A 26,138-nucleotide genomic window follows, 5' to 3' on the forward strand; every position below is an offset into this window, starting at 1 on the left:
TCTTTGACGCGGACCAAGATCGTACAACCTGACCGGGGCCGACGTTCTGGCAGATGGATGACCGATTGCGGGAACAGGAGACGATAGTTTGGATGCACGGGCAAGCTAAAAACATGGGCAGCATAAGCGGACAGTAAATTTCGGCACCTGAACCGCAATGGAGCGACACCTGCCTCCGCAAGTATGCTGTCCACTGGGCTGGTCCGGAAAGCACAAGTGGCAAGGCGTATTCCGCTGTGTAGGATTGGGTCCAGTACCCGCCGCGCAGATGGGGATGCTGAGCCATAAGCCAGGCTCCCATAATCCAGATGAGACTGGATTAACGCCTGGTAGAGCCGTAACAGGGTAGATCAGTCGGCATCCCAGCGGGTGTGGCTCAAGCATCTCAGAGCATTTAGATGCCGCCAACACGCCTGTTTAAGCTGCCGAATATGAGGCAGCCAAGTCAGCCAGGCATCAAAAACTACACCCAAAAACCTGTGGGTCTCCACCACAGCAAGAAGTTCGTCGGCAAGATAAAGCCGCAGCTCAGGATGGACTGTTCGGCGTCGGCAGAAATGCATAACGCGGGTCTTGGCAGCCGAAAACTGAAAACCACGCGCTACAGCACAAGACTGCGCCTTGCGGATAGCGCCCTGTAGCTGACGTTCAACAGCTGCAATGCCAGTAGAGCGGTAGTACAGGCAGAAGTCGTCAGCATACAGGGAAGTGGAGACAGAATTTCCCACTGCTGCAGCGAGCCCGTTTATTGCGATTAAAAACAGGTAGACACTGAGGACAGATCCCTGTGGTACCCCGTTCTCCTGGACTCGGGAGGAACTATGAGAGGCCGCGACTTGCACGCGGAAGGTACAATACGACAGAAAATTTCGGATAAAGATCGGCAGAGGGCCCCGAAGACCCCATCCATGAAGCGTAGAAAGTACGTGATGACGCCATGTCGTATCGTACGCCTTCCGCATGTCGAAAAAGACAGCGACCAGGTGCTGACGGTGGGCAAAGGCAGTACGGATGGCTGACTCCAGACTCACCAGATTGTCGGTGGCGGAGCGGCCTTTACGGAACCCACCCTGGGACGGAGCCAGAAGGCCCCGAGACTCCAGTACCCAATTCAAGCGCCGGCTCACCATCCGTTCGAGAAGCTTGCAAAGAATGTTGGTGAGGCTAATGGGGCGGTAGCTGTCCACCTCCAAAGGGCTCTTGCCCGGTTTCAAAACGGGGATGACAATGCTTTCCCGCCATTGCGACGGAAAGTCACCCTCGACCCAGAGACAGTTGTAAAGGTCGAGGAGGCGTCGCTTGCAGTCCACTGAAAGGTGTTTCAGCATCTGACAGTGGATGCGATCTGGCCCAGTAGCGGTATCAGGGCAAGCGGCAAGGGCACTGTGAAATTCCCACTCACTGAATGGAGCATTGTAGGATTCAGAATGGTGGGTGCGAAAAGAAAGGCTCCGACGTTCCATCCGCTCTTTAATGGAGCGGAAGGCCAGGGGGTAATTGGAAGAAGCGGAACTCAGAGCAAAATGCTGTGCCAAGCGGTTGGCAATTTCGTCGGAGTCTGTACAAACTGCTCCATTCAGCGAGAGCGCAGGGACGCTGACAGGGGTCCGATAGCCATAGAGGTGTCGGATCTTGGCCCAGACCTGCGATGGAGAGACATGGAGGCCGATGGTGGACACATACCGCTCCCAGCACTCTGCTTGCTTTGGCGGATAAGGCGGCGGGCCCGTGCATGCAGACGTTTGAAGGTAATGAGGTGTTCAATGCAGGGATGTCGCTTGTGACGTTGGAGCGCCCGCCGGCAATCTTTAATTGCTTCAGCGATCTCAGGCGACCACCAAGGCACAGTCCGCCACTGAGGGGACCCAGAAGAACTGGGAATGGAAGATTCGGCGGCAGTAACGAAGCCCGTGGTGACCGATTGAGCCACCGCATCAATGCCATCATTAGAGAGAGGCTCAATAGCGGCAATGGAGGAAAACAAGTCCCAGTCAGCCTTATTCATTGCCCACCTGCAAGGGCGCCCAGAAGACTGACGCTGTGGCAGTGACAGACAGATCGGAGAATGGTCACTACAACACAGGTCGTCATGCACTCTCCATCGGACAGATGGTAAGAGGATAGCGGTGCAGATCGAAAGGTCAATGGCGGAGTACGTGCCATGCGCCACACTGAAGTGTGTGAAGGAACCATCATTTAACAGCGAAAGATCGAGCTGTGCCAATAAATGCTCAATGGTGGCACCTCGACCTGTCGCCACTGACCTACCCCACAGAGGGTTATGAGCGTTGAAGTCGCCCAGTAATAAGGAAGGTGGCGGCAATTGGGCTACCAGTGCAGCCAGGACATGCTGCGTGACATCACCACCCGGTGGCGTCCACACCCGATCAGCGACAGCCTCTAAAGCTGTATGTAGAGGGACAGACTCGCTGTGAAGAGAGTTAAGGAGATATATGCAGACGCCACCAGACACCCTTTCGTAAGCTGCCCGGTTCGTATAATAACCCCGATAGCCATGGAGGGCGGGGGTTCGCATTGCTGGAAACCAAGTTTCATGAAGAGCAATGCAGAAGAAAGGGTGAAGGCTGATAAGTTGTCGGCGCTCAGCTAGATGGTGGAAGAAACCGCTGCAGTTCCACTGGAGGATGGAATTGTCCATGGCTGAGAAAGGCGTGACGGGACTGGGAAGGCAGATTACGCCTCTGGGTCACCTGCTGCCTCCGATGGAGCACCCGTGCAAGTGCTATCCATTGCGTCTGAGGGACCGGCTAGATCGAGGTCCTCAGCGGACGCAAGAATCTCCACCTCATCCTCAGACGCAGAGCTTGTAGGTAGCGGTGGAGTAGGTGCCACCGCAGGTGCCTTGGTCTTACGGGTCTTCAATATCGTTTTCTCTCGCTGTTCCTTTGGTTGTCGTTGTTGAGAGGGCTTTTTGGAGTCAGTCTCCAGGACTGAAGACGATCGCGAAGCTCGACGACCAGCGACCTGTGGCTTCTTCAGCCACTGGTTGGTGTCTCCTGTGCCGCTGGTAGGAACCTGGGAAGGGAGTGACCCAAGGGATCCCTTCCGAGCGAGAGAAGCCGAAGGAGACTTACGCTTCTCCGGCTTAGAATTGGGGACTGGTGTCCCCGGTGGTTTAGTCGGTGCTGCTCCCGAGGTAGATGGTGTGGGAGCAACAGCGAGAGAAGGGGCCCCCATTGTCAAGGGGGCAGGTGAGGTCCTCTGACTCTGAGAGCTGACTGTTTGTGGTGCAGCTAAAGGAGCTGGAGCAGGAGTGACAGTGGAGGCATAAGATGCCATAATGCGCACGGGATGTAGCCGTTCAAATTTCCGCTTAGCCTCAGTGTAAGTCAGTCGGTCCAGGGTCTTATATTCCATGATTTTGCGTTCTTTCTGTAAGATCCTGCAATCTGGTGAGCAAGGCAAATGAGGCTCTCCACAGTTGACACAGATGGGAGGCGGAGCACATGGAGTATCGGGATGAGATGGGCGTCCGCAATCTCAACATGTGAGGCTGGAAGTGCAGCGGGAAGACATATGGCCGAACTTCCAGCACTTAAAGCACCGCAACGGCGGAGGGATATAGGGCTTGACGTCACAACAGTAGACCATCACCTTGACCTTTTCCGGTAATGTATCACCCTCGAAGGCCAAGATGAAGGCACCGGTAGCAACCCGATTGTCTCTCGGACCCCGATGAACGCGCCGGACAAAATGAACACCTCTACGCTCTAAGTTGGCGCGCAGCTCGTCATCAGACTGCAAAAGGAGGTCCCTATGGAAAATAACACCCTGGACCATATTTAAACTCTTATGTGGTGTGATGGTAACGTTAACATCCCCCAACTTGTCACAAGCAAGTAACCTGCGTGACTGGGCGGAGGATGCCGTTTTTATCAAAACTGACCCAGAGCGCATTTTGGACAAGCCCTCCACCTCCCCAAACTTGTCCTCTAAATGCTCTACAAAGAACTGAGGCTTCACGGAGACAAAGGATTCCCCATCAGCTCTGGTACAGACGAGATACCGGGGCGAATACGTGTCACTGTCAGTCATTGCCTTTTGTTCCTCCCAGGGTGTGGCCAGGAATGGGAACGATTTGGGGTCATAAACGTTACCTTTAAATTGAGCCCGAGAACGCTTAGAGACTGCTGGTGGCTGGCCACCAGCAAGAGATGATGTGCCACGCTTCATTGCGTGTCATCCACCCTGATGCCACCTACTCCGACCAAGGGCCCTCCCCACAGGCGCCACCCAGCCACAGCAAGGGCCACCTGGCAGGATGGCCATTGCCGGGAGTCCCGATGGCCCAGGAAGATGGGCATCTACTCCTTGGCATACATGGGGAGTAAACGGCGCAGGTATCAGTAGAGCGATCCCTGTGTTGTCAGGGGGGCTACAACCAACAGGGTACATGGCGGCCCCACCACAACGGATTGGCTACCGTGCTGGATCTTAGGTGCAAAAATGTATGAGGTCGTCGTTGCAGCGACAAACAACACTGCACAGTGCAGCGTGGAAATCGAACCCATGGACGTATCCTCACCCAAGAGATAGAAAACGAGCTGGACACCATTGCAACGATGAGAAAGCCGGCTAAAGGTCTCAATGCACGACAGATACAGTGCACCAAGTAAGGCGCCCTTCCCCAACTGGCTCGCTCTTCAGAACAATTTAGAAAGATGGAGGTCAAACCTGAGAGGGGACCATCAAATAAGGCCAAAACATTTGAGACTCCTTTTAGTTGCCTCTTAAGATAGGCAGGAATACCGCGGGGCTATTCTAACCCCCGACCCCGCAGGGGGGGACTGAACTGGAAGACACTCATGTAAACTATCCCGAAAAGTCTATTAACAAACCAGCTTTAAATGATTACTCTAGGAATATACTACAACCCCCTATGTATTGTTCACACAGGGATGGTGAAGATAAGATTAGAATAATTACTGCAAACATGGAAGCATTCAAACAATCATTCTTGCTGAGTTCCATACATGAATGGAACAGGAAGAAACCTAATAGCTGGTACAATAGGATGTGCCCTTTTCCATGCACCTCACAGTGGTTCACAGAGAATAGATGTAGACAGCATGAAACAAAATCTACACTACCAGCCACTATAAGAAAAAAACATATTGTAAAAGAGCACAAACAACATTCTAACAAAAACATCACAAACACCAACTACGTAACACTGATGTCACACTTCAAAGAACACAACAGCTTGCACTGTTTATTAGATGCACCATTTTGTTCCTTTCAAAAAAGCAAAAGCATTGAACTGTCAAAAGGCACACACAAAAGAAATGCTGGGACCATAGAGGCACATCTACAAGAACTATCCTACAACATTTCATCCACTTACATATGCAAATGCAAGTAAACAGACAACCAAGTATGAATATTATGGTTGTAAACTTGCAGCTTGAAACCTATTTGCAGAAGGTGATACAGTAATGATATGTCCACAGAGAGCAAGTACTCATTAGCTGGTTTTGTTTATTTATTCTTTTTTTTTAAATTATAGAGCTATTAAACTCCTTAGTAGGCCCTATGTATTTCCCCTTAAATTAATTCCCATTATGTCAAGCAATGTAGGTTTTGAACCTAATCATCACAGCAATTCCCAACATCTAGCATCACTCACCTACTCCGACTTGGCCTTTGTCATGATGTGCTTTTTGTACAAATCACGATCTAATGAATTATTAAGAAATAAAATACGTAAGATCTACATGCCAATACATTTACTCCCTAGCCTTATCTATGGTTAGTAATTAGAATGAACATAGAATGAACTGTGAAATTTACAATCGACATACTAAAAGAAATCTGTATAGACTATGCACCTCTTCGGGACAGAGTTTCACGTTCTGGTGCAATAGTCTATAACAGGTTGCCAATGCGCATTATTGGACAGGAAAATCACAATCCTGGAAACTGCAAAACAAGGCAGTAAAGGAATACCGGGTAGACAGAAGCGTCCGATCCCACGCGTCGGCTTGGACCCGTGACGTAAGGGTGTTGTGTGTGACGTCATGACGGCGCGGAGTTTGGTTTGTGAGCGTGGCGTGTTTGTAGATGTCGTCGTGTTGTGGTTTGTTGTGCTCTCTGGTGGTATGTTCAGGGTTTTCGTTTGTGTGGTGTAATGGGCTCAGTTTGCTTTTCCTCATTATCCAGAATTGTTCGAGTGCCGGCTGTGTTTGTAGTGGAATTCGTTTCAGTGAGTTAACGATTTTGTGTGAAGGTTAATTTAGTGTTGTTCGCTGTACATCTTGTGGTAATTTTAGTAAAATTAATCGGTTGTTGTTTTTGTTCAGGAATGGATATGACGGATAACATTAACAGTGCGCAGGTCAAGGGAAGTGTTCGATCCCAATGTGTGGCTGTGTATGTTGATATTGGTATTGGGAAACGTTTGAGCTTTATAGGTCAAGGGAAGTGTTTGATCCTAATTTATGGGATCGGGAACTGCTGTTGAGCTATATAGGTCAAGGGAAGTGTCCGATTCCAGGTGATTGTGTTTAGTGGTATTTGGGGAGTTTTGTGATGTCGGTTTTTTTCGTCATTTTGTGTGGTTTTGTATGGGGCTAGGTGTCTAAATTTGTTTATATTTAGTTTGCCCCCACCCAAAAACACCCCATTTCCCGTGCTTGTCCCGTTAGTGTCATTAGGCTTTTTGTGGAAAGAGTGTGTGTTTGTGTTTCGATGTATTTTCGTCCTCATAATGTGTACGTACCGACTTTATATGCGCCATATTGGAATTGTGGTTTGTGGCCGTTCCCGCCATATTTGTGATGTCATGGGTCAAAGCAGACGGGCGGGATCGGACGCTTCCGTATTTCCGGAATACCTCATTACACCCTATCCCTACAATCTATCAGAATAGCTGCATTCATTCAGCAATGTAAATTCCATATTACCCTAATGTTTATATTAAACAATTTTAACTTTGACAGTCCACTGATAATGGTGTGCATAAAATTACATAAATGTTTTATTTCAAAATGGCAACTGAACAGCATAAAAGGAGGACCAATGGCTGTTTTCTCATCTCATATCTCTCTCTCTCTCTCTCTCTCTCTCTCTCTCTCTCTCTCACACACACTCACACACTCAAAAGTAATGTGATACCAATTCCCGTAAGTGTCAGCAGACATTTGTTGCTGTAGTAAAGCTGCCAAAAGAATGTTCCTGATGCTTCGTGCACGAGGACTGCATTGTGTGTAGAGGACATTTTGAGCTGTGGAATTTGTAAAATGTTGCCATGGGCCATGGGCCATGGTAGAGAGAGAGAGAGAGAGAGAGAGAGAGAGAGAGAGAGAGAGAGAGAGTGTGTGTGTGTGTGTGTGTGTGTGTGTGTGTGTGTGTGTGTGTGTGTGTGTGTGTGTCAGGGGGGGGGGGGGTCGCAGTAGCAAATGTAGGTGGTATTGCCAGAGGTAAAACATCACAATTACTATGCAGGGTGTCCCATTTATCTTGAGCACCCTAAATAACTGTTTGTCCAGATGCAAATTACAAAATGTTTCCAGAAAATGTTGTTTAGCCTTCAGGGGGACATCAATCAGTTGATTTGCCCCCCCCCCCCCCTTTTTTTTCCAAAATTGTGAACAACGGTATGACTTTTTTAAAGGCACCCTGCATTTTTTATTCGGTAATTTATTTCCTATCCTAAATACCTATTCAAAAATGTATCACAGTGTACCATTCACTGAAACACAATGTTATTAATTACATAACATAACATAACATTGATGTTGATGCTATGGAACACATTCACGAGTTCACATTGACAGAGGACAAATGTAAACATAAGTAGAATGCACACCCGTCAGTCCGTCAATGATAGTCAGTTGAAGAGTTGTGCGAGTAGAATGTACACCAATGAAGAGAAGGTAGAAATGCTGCTCCTCTATGGGAAATGAAAGTTAGCATAACAGTAATTGCAATACTGTTTTCTTATGTACGGGTACATTTAGTACAGTAGTTTAGCCCTTTTACCTACTGTTGTGTAGAGTAGGCATACAGTACAGGCTGTTCTTCCTACTAACTGCATCAACATAACGTTTCTTTTATTGTTGTTGTTGAAGGTAGGCGAAATGATACACAGGCAGCGGAACTGTACAGAGAGCGATATCGTGACAAGAACCCACCTTCTGGACGGATGTTTCCTCGTCTTGTTGTGATGCTTCAGGAAACTGGAAGTTTCAACCCTCTACAACACTATCATCGTAGCACTTGCGCACTGCTCTTGCTTCAATTGCTATGAATCCACATGTGAGCAGGCGACAGCTTGAACACGAGATTGGCATTCCTAAAACCAGTGTACATCATATTCTTACATGTCACTGGTTCCATCTTTACCATGTATACCTACATCAAGAATAGCATGGGAATGATTTCCGGAATTTTGTACAGTTCAGTCAGTGGGCATGGCAGCAAATCCTTGCCAACCAGAACTACTCAAATGTTCTATTTACTGATGAACACTCTTTCTCAAACAAAGGACAGGTAAATACAAGGAACATGCATTATTGTTCCAGCGACAACCCACAATGGCTTAGACAGGTGGAACATCAGCGACAATGGAGAGTCAACGTCTGGTATGGGATGCTTGGTACTACAATTATTGATCCTTATTTCATCAATGGTAGTCTAAACAGCACAGCGTATGCCAACTTCCTCAGACGAATTCTCCTCCTCTTCTGGATGAAGTGCCGCTAAGAACCAGAATGCTTATGTGGTATCAACACGATGGATTTCCAGCACATAATGCCTTGTGTGCACGTCGTGTTCTGAACTGAAGATATCCTACCAGATGGATTGGTCGAGGAGGAACAGTTACTTGGCCTAATAGGTCTCCTGATTTAATCCTCTGGACTTTTTCGTTGGGGATGCATCAAAGATGTTGTCTATCACGATATTCCGACAACTCCAGAGGACGTGCAGGAACATATCGTACTTGCTTGTAATTTTCTTCAGCAGGCAACACAGGAAGCAGTAAATAATGAGTGCACCAGTGTACCAGTGTCCAGGGTCACCACTTTGAACCCTTTTGAATGTTCTACTGCTGGGCAATGGTACAGGAGAGTCAAAGTCAATTCTGTGTTATGTTTTTACTTGGTTTTAATTTGTTTTCTGACAACTCCAGCAAGTGTAGGAGTTTGTGATCCTGGGCTCAAAGTCAATGTTGTGTTATGTAATTAATAAAGTTGTGTTTCAGTGAATGGTACACTGTGATACATTTCTGAACAGGTCTTTAGGAGAGGAAATGAATTACCAAATAAAAAATACAGGGTACCATTTAAAAAAGTCGTACTGCTGTTTATGTCTTTGTAAAAAAACAAAGCTACAACGAAGGCAATCATGTTGATTGATGTCCCCCTGACGGCTAAAGAACATTCGCTTGAAACATTTTGTAATTTGCAACTGGACAAATAGTTATTTAGGGTGATCAAGATAAATGGGAAACCCTGTATAGTAACTGTGATGTTTTGTGTGTTGTATATTTATGGTAGGTCGGTTGGGTTTTAACTGATGTAGTGAATATGGGGTATTTGGGTTTTTGAGTTGTTTGATTTGGTTCCACTTTTTGAAGCTTTAGCTGTTGATTTTTTCGGTATCAACAGCTGCGATTGAGCTATATAGGTCATGGGAACTGGGAAATGTCCTATTCCCCTTTTTGGGGTGGTGGTAGTTGGTTCTTTGGTATCTGTATCAGCAGTTGAGCTTCATAAGTCAAGGAAAATGTCCGATTCCTATCATTTTGTGAGTGTAAAGGAATTCTAATTTTTTTTTAATATTATTTGTTTTGGGATGGTGCAGTGTTTTTTTTGTATTATTGTATATTTAAATGTCCCTGTCCTAAACCCCTAATTTTCAACGGTTGTCCCGTTAGTTTCCATTTTATTTTTGGAGTGAGACACTGTGTCATTTTTATTTTGTTCGTGTCTGTTGGAGTGTGTATGAAGTGATGTCGTCGTCGTCATTTTGTATACGCTAGAAGTAGCCATTTCCATCATACTGATGACGTCATGGTTAAAACACACAGATGGAATCTGACACTTCTGTAATACCAAATACCGCTCCTTTTCATAAAAAAGTGGCTTTTAGGTGCAAAGTCCACTATTTTCAGAAGCCAATGGTTCTATATAATAATCAAATGCAGCAAAGACAACAAATCCAGCACTTCGCTCTGCAGGAAAATTACGTGCCTCAGTAAATGTAAACATTATCTATAGAAGGCTGTAGTGCAATTTTTACTTAATCACTGTGATTAGCTAATTTCGACTTAGCGTTATTGTCAAGCAGCTAGGTACCACCTCCCCCAGTGGACAATTCTTATTGAACTGTATACATTCGTTCAACTTAACTGAAGGCTGTGGATCCCCACAAGTACAAAATTTTGAGGACTTTGCCTAGTACGGCATGGGATTCTGTAATTAAATACCAACATGTTTGGATGAAGATGCTGAAGTTGAACGAATGCATACTGTTCAGTAAGGCCTAGTTGAAGTTAGCTAATCACACGATTAAATAAACATCGCATTACAGCCTATTATGGACTATGCTTACATTTATTAAGTGTCTGGAGGCTGTGGATCCCTACAAATCCAAAATTTTATGTGCCTCAGTGCTTTCTTTCCCGTTCCTCATGATATTTAAATTAAAGATTATAGCAAGTACAGTGGCTGTATTAAACCAAACCTATAGATGTAGTGCTGTTACGAGTATATTTGGACACTAACCAGATGTTAAGTACTACCAACATTTCTTACGGTTCATCTACACATTAAGGGTTGCTTTGCTACACAAAGATAACACAGGGCAAATTCAAATGGATCAGTACAACATTACTTGGCTGTACACTGCTTCGATTCTGTTAGAGAGTAACTGGAAATTCAGGGTTACAAATGTTTTGTCTGCTCTCTTCCTGATCTGCGAGTCCAACATTGGCATCGTATAGAAATGCGTTATTTGAAATGCTCCGTTAGTACAAGATTACTTTACGACACGATTAACGTTTAGCAAACGACGTAATGTCTCTCTCTCTCTCTTTTTCCCCCCACAAAATTGAGTTTCTATGCTATGAAAACATAACCTAGATTACTAGAAATTATACCAACCTTATAAGGCCAAGGTGCTGGTCTTTTATAATTCTTGTCCCTCAGTGCTTTTCCTGATATTCCACATACTTGTACTTGGAATAATCCGCCAACATTAGGGGTTGCTCTGCCACAGATTAGTGGCTTGGACCCTAATACCCTGCCTAAAGTGACCTTCACACATGCCAATGCCATAGTCCACTTTCTACAGCGTTCGAAAACAAATTAATTGTTGCGCTAGCGACACAAACTTTCTTTTATTAAAAATTATTTAATTGGCTGTACTTTTCAAGAAACGCTTTTTACACCACATTCGGCAGACCTCCTTCCCCCACCACACCACCTCTTTAATCCAGCCCACATACAATAAGGTCTCTGGCGCTACCTACATAGTAGAAATATATCTCACTCAATGGTGCTGCCACAATCTGTGAAGCTACACATGTCGACCTGTTTTCCTGAAGAAAAATAAAGTAAAGATCTAATTTAATTTTGTATTTTCATTTTATAGTTGGTTTCCGAACAAAATAGTCACAAATAAAATGCGTGATAACGTGTCATATCTTTTGTAGGTCCAGCGAAAGACTTTTTCAATAGCCTCTGGAAACTATCAATAAACCAAACTTAATGAGCTTATCCTTCTAGTATCTCCAAACAGAAAAGGCACTAAGTAGCAAAGCAAAATTTGTAGTATGTAAGTATAGTGTATTACAGTGAAGCAGCCATCCCGCCAAATGAAAATAAATCCGACATTTCTGACTGCTAGCTGTCAAGTGAATTTAAATACGTTCTCGTCGCGTTTGTTGGTAATTTCATTTGTTATCGTGAGCGGTTTTAATTCTCAGACTTTATTACGACGTTAAATAGCAAAGCGAGCGTCAATGTCCTGCAGAACTTTGTTATTTTTATCGGTTTGTTGTTTATAAAATTCCGATGTTCTTGCTGTATTCTCTCGTTTTGTGTTGTTTTGCAAAGTGTCGGATAAAACATTTTGTTCAAAACACACATTCGTATGTGTGTTACCATACCATCTCTAAATCTCACATTGTTTCTTAGAGTTATTCATCTCTTAAACTTTTCAGAATGTTATTCTTTTGAATTATGGATTTGTAGCAAAAAACATCTGTGATGTGCAACTGTATTTTGTACCATTATCCGCTCCGCTTTGTTTCCTTTAATATACACTAATAAAAGAAAGAAAATACGTCATGTGGTAGTAAAATTAATATATATCAAGGAAGTGCTAGTAAAGTAATACTCAGGTACAAAAACTATTAAACATTCCAGTGTTCTAGAAGAGAATGATGAAAGTGATCAAAGTAATTAGGAAGATTTCCCACTATCTGATACTGTCAGTATATTGCGGGACAAGGTCCTTGTACTTGGCAGCCGTCATGTAAGAGCTTACAAAGCCCCTACATAAGGACTACAATGTCATCAGTATTTTTAAACTCATTGATGTTACTTGTGACCTAGACTCCTTGGTGGAAAATCTTGAAGAGCTTTAAATAATAGTAGTAAGTGATGAAAATTGCTTAACTACAAACACAGCTACACACTTGAGGAATACATCACACACACCTGCTCCATAGATCATTGTGGCAGGTAGATTCTTTGTACATTAAACTTAATGATGCAGTGCCACTTAATTGATAACCTCTCACTTTTAATAGCTTACATGTATATTCAACAAGGAAAAGTGCGATTGCCAGGCTCTTTACCGAAAACATTACATGCAAGCAGGAAAAGCACTTGCCAGTCCAAGTAGTAGTTAACACTCTAAAACTATTTTTTAGGATGAAGAACAGATAAAGTTACCACATATGTGTTGTACTTTTTGATAATTATTTCCCTCGTGTCAAAGGTAGCATTAAGGAACCTGTCAGAAAGGTAATAGATAAACTGTAATGCTTCAAAATACTTCGTCTAAACGTAAGTTAGTAAAATAAAAAGCTATGGTGCTGCTTTCTCTTCAGGGAAGAGGTGATGCATATGAAGCTATTGATGATGTACTCTGCTTCATAGAACATTACACAGAAGCTGCAGAAATTAATCAGATACATTTAAATAGTTATAGAACTGGTTCTTACTATTGTAAGCCCAATGTAAGACAAGGTGGGATGGCAATTTACATGCCCAATACTCTTAGGTCAGAAGTCATAGATGCACCTCAGAACTGTACTGAACAGCATTTTGAATGCTGTGCTGTCAGATTAGATCTGGAAACTCTGTGCCTCAAAATAATAGCAGGTTACAGGGCACCTGTGGGAAACAAACAAAAGTTGCTTTCTTGACTATATTGAGTTTTTATAAAACTTTATGTGAATGACAATACAAAAATAGTAACAGTAATTTTCTTTCAAGTAACGTCAATCATAAACAACTGGAATGATTATTGTCCACTTTCAGCCTACTCTCTATGACCATTTCCAACAGAAGTAAATGGGTACACCTGGATCAAGGCTGTTAATCTGTTCATAGAACCTGTTACAGTGGTGGGGGTGGGGGGGAAGGCTGTAATAAACAGTCCATCTGGTCATGATAACCTTCAAACTTGCCAGCAGGAAAACAGTAAATGGCCACTCCCAAGTTAAATATGTTAGAGCAATAAATACTGAATCTTCTAGTTTGTTTAGAAATAGGTTACATCAGGAACAATAGGATACAACAGTGGGTTCTTTACTCGCTCCCTGATGGGAACGAGCAGAAAGTAGACCATGCAAAATATTAGCTCTCTTATTACAAGATAGATAAGAAAACATACTTACCTTCGTGTAATTCATTTCCACACGAATGTTCTGAGTATTTACAACTGTCTTTGCATATAAAGGTATCACTGGATAAAGACAATTTTACAAGACTGTTTGGATGGAGTACATAGGCACAATGTTCAAAGTTAAAGTTCAGCATAAGTCATGAAATACACTGGTGCCCTATCTAAGACAATGCTGAAATGTTAAATATTGATCACAGACTGAGGTAATCCTTCCTCTGCTTGGCAATAACTCTGTGTGAAGCAAAGTGAGAGTGTGGTTCTGCCAGTGCCTCGCACTCATCATTTCCGTATGCTGCAAGGCATCACTATCTTCTGTGGTATTGATGTGAGGTGCTAAGTTTGTTACAATACTGCAATCTTTAGACGATACCATAAGTAGTATACCAAGCAGGCACTATTCATTCATTCATTAAGTGATCATGTTACAATGATACAGGATTTGTTATCACAATACAATGAAAATTGTGAGCTATAGGTTCTTTCATGAGGATTGAAGGCACAAAATGTGGACACAGTTTTGAAACCGCAGAATAGGGTCATAGGAATAATAACCAGAAGTAGTAGACCATCTCACTGTACAGAGCTACTTAAAACAATGGGCATCTTTATGGTACAGAATGAGTACATCTACCAATCTGTGGTGCATGTCAGGAAAAACATTACTAATTACTTCACCAATAGTTTTATACATAATCATGGAACAAGAATCAGTTTAGAGTCACATTTACCCCGCAAAAACAAACAAAAAACTCAAAACACAATCTTCTGTCAGGGGATAAAATTTTATAACAACTGCCGAAGCAACTGAAACAGTTCACTAAAATACATCAGTTTAAAAAGACAGCTGAAATGTTTTTCACAAGTAATGCACACTACACAATTAAAAATTGATTAGAATAGTGGGGAGTATTGAAAGAGGATAACCACAACACCTTGTCACCTTTCAATAAATTATCAAAATTTACTGCTTTCACAAGGAAATCGTGTGTCGAGTTGCAAAATTCATTATAGTAATGTCTGCTGACAGTTTTTCAGGTGAAGCGAGGAGCACTGTTCAGTATGCAGGGAACAGAGTCCACAGTTGGCACAAAGGCGCAGCAGCAGCAGTAGCAGCAGCTTCGCAGTAGAGGAGGCACCCGTGAGTGACCTCAGTGTGTGCAGCAATGGAGAATTGTGTGAAAATCAAGAAACATCAATAGGTACTAACCGAACATGGCAGTGCAGCTGTTAAGACCTCATATTCAGGAGAATGGAGTCCAACCGTACTGATTTAGACCTTCGTAAATCACTTAGGCAAATGCCGGGACAGTTCCTTAATCTACGTCACACCTGACCATTGTCCTACCCTTGTAGGGTACTTTTTCTACCCTTATAAAGCATGTTATGTATGCTGTGTGTTGATTTGCACGTATTACTTTGAGAAATCCTACATCATTGTGAGATGATCCTTGGACGACTAAAGGCAGAGAAACAGATGAAAATAGATAGCTCAAAAACATACATACACAAAGGTGCTTTTATGACATAGGACAGGTAGTCTGCTGTGGTCTCGATGAAGGAACCGTTACAGAATTTGCCTGCAATGACTTATGAGGTGTGACTGAAAAGTTCTCGACCCATCCAATAAAGGTTGTCAGTAGGCCATTTGTTTATGGCTATTTTTCAGCGCAGTCCTCTTTTAGAGCCACACACTATTGCCACCAGTGCTGCAGGCCCACTCTACCCTCCTTGTAGCAAGTTTCTCCCTGCACAGCAAAACAGACCTCCACCGCAGCCACAACGTCACTAGCTGATCGAAAATTGGTTCCAGCTAAATGTTTCTCGAGCTTAGGGCAGAGATGAAAGTCAAAGGGGAACAAATCAGGTGAATAATGTGGGTGCTGAAGTAGGTCGAAGCCACAGGATTCGATGGAAGACATTATAGTGGCAGATGTAAATGTTTTAATGAAAGAGCACTTATTTTGGCAACATCCTGAAGCGTTTCACTTTGACGATCCCCCATCACGTGCATAGTTCAGCAGTGTAATAGGCTCCTTTTACTGTTTCACCTGTTTTGAGGTATTCAGCCAGGATAACACCCCTCGGATATCAAAAAACAGAGACTGTCACCTTGCCAATTGATGTGATTGACTAGAATTTGTTGTGGGTGGGTGAGGAGGGATTTTTCCACTATTTTGATTCAACCTCGGTTTTGGGTTGAAAGTGGTGAACCCACTGTCACAAAATGGTTGGGAAATGTTAGGATCTGCCTCAAAAAGGGTCAAATTTCTGGCGGACATGACAGGTGTCTGGCATTTGTTTTCTGTTGTCGACATTCTTGGGACACATCAACACGAGACCTCGTGCATGCTGAGCACAACTCTTACGATGTCTCTGACATGTTTCTGAGATGCGCCTACTCACTCAGCAGTATAGCATTCTGTTACACGCCTGCCCACCACAACGATATCCCAGATCGCAGTGTCGTACTGACCATTACCAGCCTTCGCCTGTGAGGTGCATCTCAGACAGATGTGTTGCCCTACTTGAATACTGCCGCCCACTTTTTCGCAGTGGGATATGAAAGAGAATCCTCCGCTAATGTTTTGATCATGTCATTATGGATTTTCTTTCTGTGCACTTGTTCCCTTCTCTGAAGATACTGGGTGACCACATGCTTGCTCTCTGTATCCATTTTTCAGTCTGTGTACACCTAGAATACTTCAAACTCTAATATCTGCATCGAAAAAGAAGAAAAAGGTATTTGGTATGTAACCTAGCAAAGGGGTGTACTATTAGTTGCTAAACTTACATTAAGCTAGAACAAGTATTTCTCAGGCGGGCCGAGAACTTTTCAGTCACCCCTCATAGAAAACCTGGAAATACGTAAATTGAAGCAAAGTCTGTCCTCCCAGATATGTTGTCAGAGTCTTAAAAACTCCACTGCCTCATTCACTTGGTCTATATTGTACACTGTTCTTTGATAACCACACACTCTGCTCCAGATAACTTATGACAAAATCTTGCTCTCTCTCACTGCAAACATTGGGAACACTGCTGCTGACTCTTGAATTCTGAACATGCTGCACGGATTCCTGTTTGGTCGGAAAACTGACTCGAGGCCTGCATATGTGCCACTGTGCCTGTGCATATATTCATGTCCTTCCCTCAGTTCACCTAAGAAACTTTGTCAGCATCCTCTCGTGATAGATGAGATGTTGAGTTCAGGAAAATGACGAGGAATTACTGTCGTGCACTATAAATCTTGGTACAAGGCTTTCTTGTAAAATTATTACATTGTGATCATTCATTGTAATGTGACATGTAACAATGATTTATCCCATTTCACTATTAAACTCTACACAGAGTCTTTTGAGTGTGTCTACCAGATCACATGGACTAAATAAATAAATAAAATCTTTGACTGTTTAGTATGCATTACTTATAAAGAATGAACCCCCACAAACTGTGGACCTTTCCATTGGTGAAGAGGCTTGCGTGCCTCAACTGTACAGATAGCTGTACTGTAGATGCAGCCACAACAGAGGGGTATCTGTTGAGAGGCCAGACAAATGTGTGGCTCCTGAAGAGAGGCAGCAGCCTTTTCAGTAATTTGAGGGGTAACAGTCTGGATGATTGACTGATCTGACCTTGTAACATCAACCAAAACAGCATTACTGTGCTGGTGCTGCAAATGTCTGAAAGCAAGGGAAAACTACAGCCATAAGGGTCAATCCAAATGAAGTGGTCCAATAAAAATTAAGTTTGTTGCTGGACCATTTTTAAATATTTTAATTTTTTTATGTGTGATTACCCTATAATTGAGATGTTCAAAACAGTTTGTTAAAAAATTTTACCTTTCACTTTTACTGAATGGCGGCCATTTTTGTTTGTAAGCGCGCGACGATGTTTCAGTCTAGAGATGTTAGCAAAAATATGAATATCTCTGCATTGGGTTAAGTTACAACATTGCAATTGACCTGAAAAGTGTCCTCTACAACATCGTCTATTAAACAGAATATCCTAAATATAAAAATAACCAGTCAAAATGACCTCCAAAGTTTGGTATCCAAATTTTCAAAAATCCACTTTTCAGGCCCAAAAATAACAAACGAGTGATTTATGAGAGTCTATTTCTTTCCTATAGTTAGATATCATACACTAATAGCCTCATATAGAGCAAGAACACTTACAAATGTTTTCTTAATTTTTTATGAGTATTTGAAATTTGAAAATTTTCAGTTTTTATAAAGTGTGGAGTTAGTTATCTCAGGTGGGACTGATTATAAAAATATGATTTTTGCACAGTTTGTACACCTATATGATAGCAATGTACTGTAAAAATTATCTGACTGTGAACAAAAGATATGAACTTTTGAAAATGAGTAGATAATTCACATTACTCTACAACTGATCTTATGGCTGTTGCCTATTTACATGGTTTATTGTTTCATTCTAATAAAATTTAATTGTGACATAAATAGTTAACACTATCACCCAATATTCATTTAGTTTATTTATTTTTCATAATACAATATTAAACAATAGGAGCTTTCACTTTTGTTCTATGGTAATAAAAATGCCCATTTATGTTTAGGTGTATTGTCAATAAAGAATTACATTATTGCTGGGTGTGGCATTGTAGACGTACATTATTGCTGGATGTGGCATAGTTGTAGTCAGTCTGTTCTGACATCTCAGTTAGAGTGGATGTACATACTTCATCGAGAGTGTAGAGTGTGTTATGTGCTTTGTTCTGTGTGTAATTTGTAATTAATTTTGGGAGATTAACTGGAATGCAATAACATGGATGAACAGTGCTCTGCTGGACAGATAGCAAGTGAAGTGTGTCAAGAAACAGTTTACGGTTCAGTTTCAAAAAACTTGAAAAATGTCTATGACTTAAATGAAGTTAGGCAAACTTTTTTAAAATTTCGAGTAAGTTCTCCTGTAACATCAGTGTGTATTCTGAAGTACAACCACATTTTTGGAAGAATGTGCTGTGATCCAGTTGAAGTTCATAAAAGGCCTATTACTGAAGGTTTGAGGGAAATAAAACTTGAACTTTTGTCCTTGTTATGTGAGAGTGAAACAGCTTCCCAAGTGAAACGTAATGTGATTCCTGGAAATTCCCTGTGCCCAAATTGTTACTCAGAAATATTTGTTGTGAATCCAGAACCAGAATCATGTAACCTTATAATGACATTTATATTCCTAATGAGGAAGCTGTTAACATATTGTATTTTGCTTGTTCTGAGTTAGACATATCTCGTGCTTCGAATATAATAAAATTAAGTAGCAGAAAAAGTAGAGCAGCTATTGAAAATAAGGTACAACAAATTTCAGACAAAATTAGAAAAGACTTGGAATCATGCTATACTAATACGGATACCAACATTATTTCTAAAGAAGAAAAAAACCTAACACTAGCATCATCTGACACTGAATATTTGAGCTTAATAGAGAAATTAAAAATTAAATGTTCATTGACATATAAAGAGGAAAAAGTTAAAATTTTAAGTTTGCTCTCTGACTCGTAGTCAAGAGAAAAGATAGTTCATGAATTCAACGTTTCTCATCGTTGGGTTAAACTAACCCAAAAATTAGTGAAAGAGCAAGGCATTCTTCCAGTTTTAGGAAAGTAGAAAGGAGTAGGTATAAGTGAAGAAACAGTTAAAAAGATCCAGCAGTTTTTTGAAGATGATGAAAACAGCAGAAGGTGCCCAGGTTGCAAAGATAGCAAAAGAGATGTTATAAATGGAGTTAAAGTAACAAAGCAGAAACGACTAGTGATGTCAAATTTAAATGAACTTTATGTAGCTTTCAAAAATTCTCACCCTGAATGCAAAATTGGAAAGTCAAAATTTTGTGACCTCCGCCCCAAGTCGTGTATTTTTGGCTGGATCCTCAGGGACACAGGCCGTATGTGTTTGTTTATATAATCAAAATGTCAAACTGATGATTGCAGGTGCAAAACTCGGTGATCTTAACTACAAAGAGTTACTAGATTTAATGGTCTGTGACACTAACAGTTATGACTGCATGATGAGTTTATGTAATAAATGCCCTAGTAAGGAAACTGTAAACCGAGCGAGGTGGCGCAGTGGTTAGACACTGGACTCGCATTTGGGAGGACGACGGTTCAATCCCGCGTCCGGCCATCCTGATTTAGGTTTTCCGTGATTTCCCTAAATCGCTCCAGGCAAATGCCGGGATGGTTCCTTTCAAAGGGCACGGCCGACTTCCTTCCCCTTCCTTCCATAATCCGATGAGACCGATGACCTCGCTGTCAGGTCTGTTAGGTCTCCTCTTCCCCCCCCACCGCCCACCCAAAAAAAAAAAAAAAAAAAAAAAAAGGAAACTGTTACTGAATTGTTTCACAAATATGATGGGGAAATGCCAGACATTATTACCTTCAAACAGTGGGTCACAACTGACAGGACAGAAATGATAACAGCGGTTAAATCTCGGAAAGAGTACTGGGAATCTTTAATTGATAACTTAGAAAAGCTCAAAAGTTACCACTATGTTTCTAAAATCTGAAGTAAGTTTTTAAAGGACAAAAAATCACAACTTCATGAATCTGAATGCATAGTGCTAGCTGATTTTGCAGAAAATTTTACATTTGTGATTCAGGATGCAATACAAGGGTACCACTGGGTCAATGACCAGGCAATAGTGCATCCATTTGTTCTCTGCTTTAAAAATGATAAAGATGAAGTTTGCAGTTCTTCAATTTGCATTCTAAGCGACTGCTTGGAGCACAACACTTTCGCTGTACATGTGTTTCAAAAGCATGTAATAAATTACATAAAAGAAAATTTTCCCAAGGTTGAGAGGCTGATATACTTTTCAGATGGAAGTGGTAGTAAGTATAAGAACAAAAAGAATTTTTCAAGTCTGTGCAACCAGAAAGCAGACTTTGGGTTGGAGGCTGAATGGCACTTTTCTGCATCTTGCCTTGGTAAAAATGCATGTGGTGGAGTAGGAGGTACAACAAAATGTGAAGTAAGTAAAGCCAACCCACAAGACCAACCACAGACCAAATTCTCACAGTACAGGACATGTATGTCTTTGGCAAGGATAATACTAAAGGCATTACCTCTTTTCTGATCAAGAAAGAAGAAGTCATTCTGCATATGAAAACAACACTTGAAACCAAATTTGATAACTGTATAGCAATAAAAGGTACAAGGCGTTTCCACAATTTCCTTGTCATTGCAGAAAACTTAGTTCGATGCTATGTAACATCAGATACCAAGATTTATGAGGATCATTATGTCAGTAAAATTATGTCTCTGTTGAATGACATAGTGGCATGTGTGGATGATGGACAGTGCTGGCTTGCAGAGGTTGAAAGAATAAGTTTGGAAAGCAATGAAGTTTATGTGCATTTTTACCACCCTGCTGGCCCAAGAACATCATTCAAGAAACCTGCTAGTGACAAAGTGTGGATACCAATGAAAAATGTTTTAAGGAAACTTTCAGTGCTTGAACTGTCTGGCCGTGGTAGCTGAGAGGTCAGTGCAATGGAATATCATACATAACGGCCCAGGTTCAATTCCTGGCTGAGTTGGAGATTTTCTCCACTCAGGGACTGGGTGTTGTGTTGTCCATACCATCACCATTTCATCCCTATCAACACGCAAGTCACCGAAGTGGCATCAACTCGAAAGACTTGCACCAGGTGAACAGTCTACCCGATGGGCATTTCCAGTGCTAGAAACTTACCACAGCAACTGGGAGGTCTCATTCTGTATCACAGAAGCTGTCTGAAGAAATAAGTGTTCTTAACATTCACCACCAGGTTTAGGAACAGTCGCAGCTCAAAGGATGTCAATTGAAAATATTCATTTTAAGTATGTCAAAACAATATAAATGTTAATTTCAGTGATGTTTCAAGTTTTTGTATACAATTCAGTATTGTACTTCAATAATAATTGATTATATCCCATCATTATCACACATGAATAGGCAACAGCCACAAGATCAGTTGTAGAGTAATGTGAATTATCTCCTCATTTTCAAAAATTCATATCTTTATTCACAATTAGATATCAATGTTGAAATTTTTACTGTACATTGATATCATATAGGTGTACAAACTGTGCAAAAGCATATTTTTATATTCAGTCCCACCTGAGATAACTAACCCCAAACTTTACAAAAAATGAAAATTTTCAAATTTCAAAAATTCATAATAAATTAAGAAAACATTTGTAAGTGTTCTTGCTCTATGTAAGGCTAGAAGTGTATGATCATAAATCACTCCTTGTTTGTTATTTTTTGGCATAAAAAGTGGATTTTTGAAAATTTGGATGCAAAATTTTGGAGGTAATTTTTAGTGGTTATTTTTGAATTTAGGGTATTTTGTGTAATAGACAGTGTGGTAAAGGACACCTTTCTAAAACCAATTGTGTCAATTGCAATGTTGCAATTTAACCCAGTGCAGAGATATTAATATTTTTGCTAATGTCTCCAGACTGAAAAATCACCGCGCGCCTACAAATAAAAATGGCCATAATTTAGTAAAGGTGAAAGATAAAATTAAAAAAAACAGTTTTGAACTTCTCAATTATAGGGTAATTACATATAAAAAAATTAAAATATTTAAAAATGGTCAAGCAACCATCACTGGACCACTTCATATGGACTGATCCATAATTTTTCCTGGGGGCATGCAAATCTACTTTATACTTAAGGATGATGGCATCCTATTGGGTAAAATAGTCCAGAGGTAAAATAGTTTCCCATTCGGATCTCCAGGCGGAGACTACTCAGGAGGATGTTGTTATCAGGAGAAAGAAAACTGATATCCTATGGATCAGAGTATGCAGTGTCCCGTAATTGGGCAGGTAGGTTAGAAAATTTAAAAAGGGAGATTGACAGGTTAAAGTTAGATATAGTGGGAGTTACAAAAGTTCGGTGACAGGAGGAACACAACTTTTGGTCAGGCAAATACATAATTATAAATACAAAATCAAATAGGTGTAATCCAGGAGTAGGTTTAGTAATGAGCAAGAAAATGAGAGAGCAGATAAGCAACTATGAACAAAGTAGTGAACACATTATTGTTGCCAAGATAGACACAAAGTCCACATCCACCACTGTAGTACAAGTTTATATGCCAACTAGCAGTGCAGATGACGAAAAGATTCAAGAAATGTATGATGAGATAAAAGAAATTATTCCGATAGTTATGGGGGTGAAAATTTAATAGCTATGGGGACTGGAATTCAATAGTAGGAAAAGGAAGAGAAGGTGAATATGGAGTGAGGGTAAGGAATGAAAGAGGAAGCTGCCTGGTAGAATTCTGCACAGAGCATAACTTAATTATAGCTAACATTTGGTTTGAGAATCATGACAGAAGGTTGTATATGTGGAGGAGGCCTGGATATACTGGAAGGTTTCATATACATTATATAATGGTAAGACAGAGATTTAGGAACCAGGTTTTAAATTGTTAGACATTTCCAGTTGAAGATGTGGACCGTCCACAATTTATTGGTTATGAAGTGTAGATTAAAACTGAAGAAACTGCAAAAATGTCGGAATTTAAGGAGATGGTACATGGATAAACTGAAAGAACCTGAGGTTGTACAGAGTTTCTGGGAGAGCATTAGGGAATGATTGACAAGAAAAAGGGAAAGGAAAGGAATACAGTAGAAGAAGAATGGGTGGTTCTGAGAAATGAAATATTGAAGGCAGCAGAGGATCAAGTAGGTAAAAGGACGAGGGCTAGCAGAAATCCTTCAGTAACAGAAGAGATACTGAATTTAATTGATGAAAGGAAAAAATATAAAAATACAGAATACAAACGTCTCAAAAATGAGATTGACAGGAAGTGCAAAGTGGATGAGCGGTAATGGCTAGAGGACAAATGTAAGAACTTAGAAACATGCTAAGGGAAACATAGACACTGCCTACAGGAAAATTAGAGGGACCTTTGGAGAAAGGAGAAAACCACCTGTAGGAATATCAAGAACTCGAATGGAAAACCAGTCCTAAGCAAGATGGAAGGAGGATGTAGATGGTCTATTCAAGGAAGATGTACCGGGTATAAATTTGAAAACTTAATAAACCACGGAATAATGTAGATAGAGAGGTAAAAATTGACACACATGCTTGGAATGACATGGGGTTTTATTAGAACAAAAAAAAAAAAAAAAAAAAAAAAAACAAATTTCACATAATGGCGCATGAAAGATCTCTTGCACGCGTCGTTTGGTGATGATCGTGTGCTCAGCCTCCACTTTCGTCATGTTTGGCCTCCCAGGTCCCCAGACCTCAGTCCACGACTTTCGGGTTACCTGAAGTCGCAAGTGTATCGTGATCTCTAGGGATGCTGAAAGACAACATCCGACACCAATGCCTCACCATAACCCCGGACATTCTTTACAGTGCTGCTCACAACATTATTCCTTGACTACAGGCTTTGTTGAGGAATGATGGTGGACATATTGAGCATTTCCTGTTAAGAATATTGTCTTTGCTTTGTCTTACTTTTTTATGTTAATTATTGCTATTCTGATCAGATGAAGTGCCCTCTGTCGCACATTTTTTGAACTTTTCTATTTTTTTGGTTCTAATAAAACCCCATGTCATTCCAAGCATGTGTGTCAATTTATTTATTTATTTATTTATGCATTTATTTTACCTGGCAAGATTTGTACCTCTCTATCTACATTATTCCGTGATTTATTCAGTTTTCAGATTTATACTGAGTTTTTGATCACCCGATACTTGAGGGCAGTATTATAAAAATGGAAGAGGATATACATGAAGATGAGATGGGAGATATGATACTGAGTGAAGAATTTCATAGAGTACTGAAAGACCTAGTAGTAGACAACATTCTGTTAGAACCACTAATATCCTTGGGAGATACAGCAGTGACAAAACTCTTACATCTGGTGAGCAAGATGTATGAGAGGCGAAATGCCCTCAGACTTAGAGAAGAATATAATTATTCCAATTCCAAAGAGAGCAGGTGCTGACAGGTGAGGAAATTAATAAACTACCAGTTTAATTTCATGGTTGTAAAATGCTAACATTAATTCTTTACAGAAGAATGGAAAAATTAGTAGAAGGTAACCTTGTAGGGAGATCTGTCGTGATTCTGGAGGAATGTAGGAACACATGAGCAAATACTGATTCTATGAGTTCTTATAGAAGATAGGTTAAAGAAAGGCAAACCTACGTTTATGGCAACTGCAGACTTAGAGAAAGCATTTGACAATGTTGACTGGATACTTTCTTTGTAATTCTGAGGGTAGCAGGAATAAAACACAGGAAGTGGGAGGCTATTTACAACTTGTACAGAAACCAGATGGCAGCTATGAGAATTGAGGGGCATGAAAGGGAGGCAGTGGTTAGAAGGGAGTGAGACAGGGCTGTAGCCTAGCCCCAATGTTATTAAATCTGTACATTGAGCACGCAATAAAGGAAACAAAAGAAAATTTTGGAATACAAATTAAAGTTCAGTGAAATACAAACTTTGAGGTTGGCCGATGACATTGTAATTCTGTCAGGGACAGCAAAGGATATGGAACATCAAAAACAGCAAAATGAGGATAATGGAATGTAGTTGAATTAAATTAGGTGATGCTCAGGGAATTAGATTAGGAAATGAGACACTTAAAGTAGTAAAGGAGTTTTGCTATTTGGGGAGCAAAATAACTGATGATGGTCAAAGTTGAGAGGATATAAAATGTAGCTGGCAATGGCAAGGAAATCGTTTCTTAAGAAGAGAAATTTGTTAACATTGAACATAGATTAAAATGTCAGGAAGTCTTTTCTGAAAGTATTTGAATGGAGTGTAGCCATGTATGGAAGTGAAACATGGACAATAAACAGTTTAAACAAGAAGAGACTAGAAACTATCAAAATGTGATGCTACAGAAGAATGCTGAAGAATAGGTTACCTCACGTAACTAATTAGGATGTACTGAATAGAACTGAGGAGAAGAGCAATTTGTGGCACAACTTGACTACAAAAAGGGATCGGTTGGCAGGACACATTCTGAGGCAGCAAGGCATCACCGATTTAATACTGGAGGGAAGTGTGGAGGGTAAAAATTATAGAGGTAAACCAAGAGATGAATACAGTAAGTAGATTCAGAAGGATGTAGGTTGCAATAGTTACTCAGAGGTCAAAAGGCAAGGATACAGCAACATGGAAAGCTGCATCAGACCAGTCTTCAGACTGGAGGTGAAGACAACAACAAAAGCAGCAAAGAATGTTTCAGCTGCCCTTTTAAACAGATGTGTTGTAGTAA

At 41.2% G+C, this 26,138-nt stretch overlaps 1 protein-coding gene and 1 long non-coding RNA gene across 2 annotated transcripts in view; one reads left to right on the forward strand and one right to left on the reverse strand.

Moving 5' to 3' along the window:
- Nucleotides 1–11,464, reverse strand: part of LOC124720014 (NADH dehydrogenase [ubiquinone] 1 alpha subcomplex subunit 10, mitochondrial) — a 73,765-nt gene extending 62,301 nt beyond the window's left edge. The window contains exon 1 of the mRNA XM_047245265.1: nucleotides 11,127–11,464. Within this exon, the coding sequence (XP_047101221.1) occupies nucleotides 11,127–11,300 (174 nt within the window). The 5' untranslated portion in view covers nucleotides 11,301–11,464. The remainder of the gene's footprint in view (nucleotides 1–11,126) is intronic.
- Nucleotides 11,465–11,508: 44 nt separating this feature from the next.
- LOC124720015 lies at nucleotides 11,509–17,252 on the forward strand. Its single transcript, XR_007006035.1, has 3 exons — nucleotides 11,509–11,578; nucleotides 11,678–11,799; nucleotides 14,909–17,252. It is a non-coding gene; the product is annotated as an uncharacterized LOC124720015 (long non-coding RNA).
- The last annotated feature ends 8,886 nt before the right edge of the window (nucleotides 17,253–26,138 follow it).

Source organism: Schistocerca piceifrons, chromosome 11 (genome assembly GCF_021461385.2).
Source record: "Schistocerca piceifrons isolate TAMUIC-IGC-003096 chromosome 11, iqSchPice1.1, whole genome shotgun sequence".
Lineage (NCBI taxonomy): Eukaryota > Metazoa > Arthropoda > Insecta > Orthoptera > Acrididae > Schistocerca > Schistocerca piceifrons.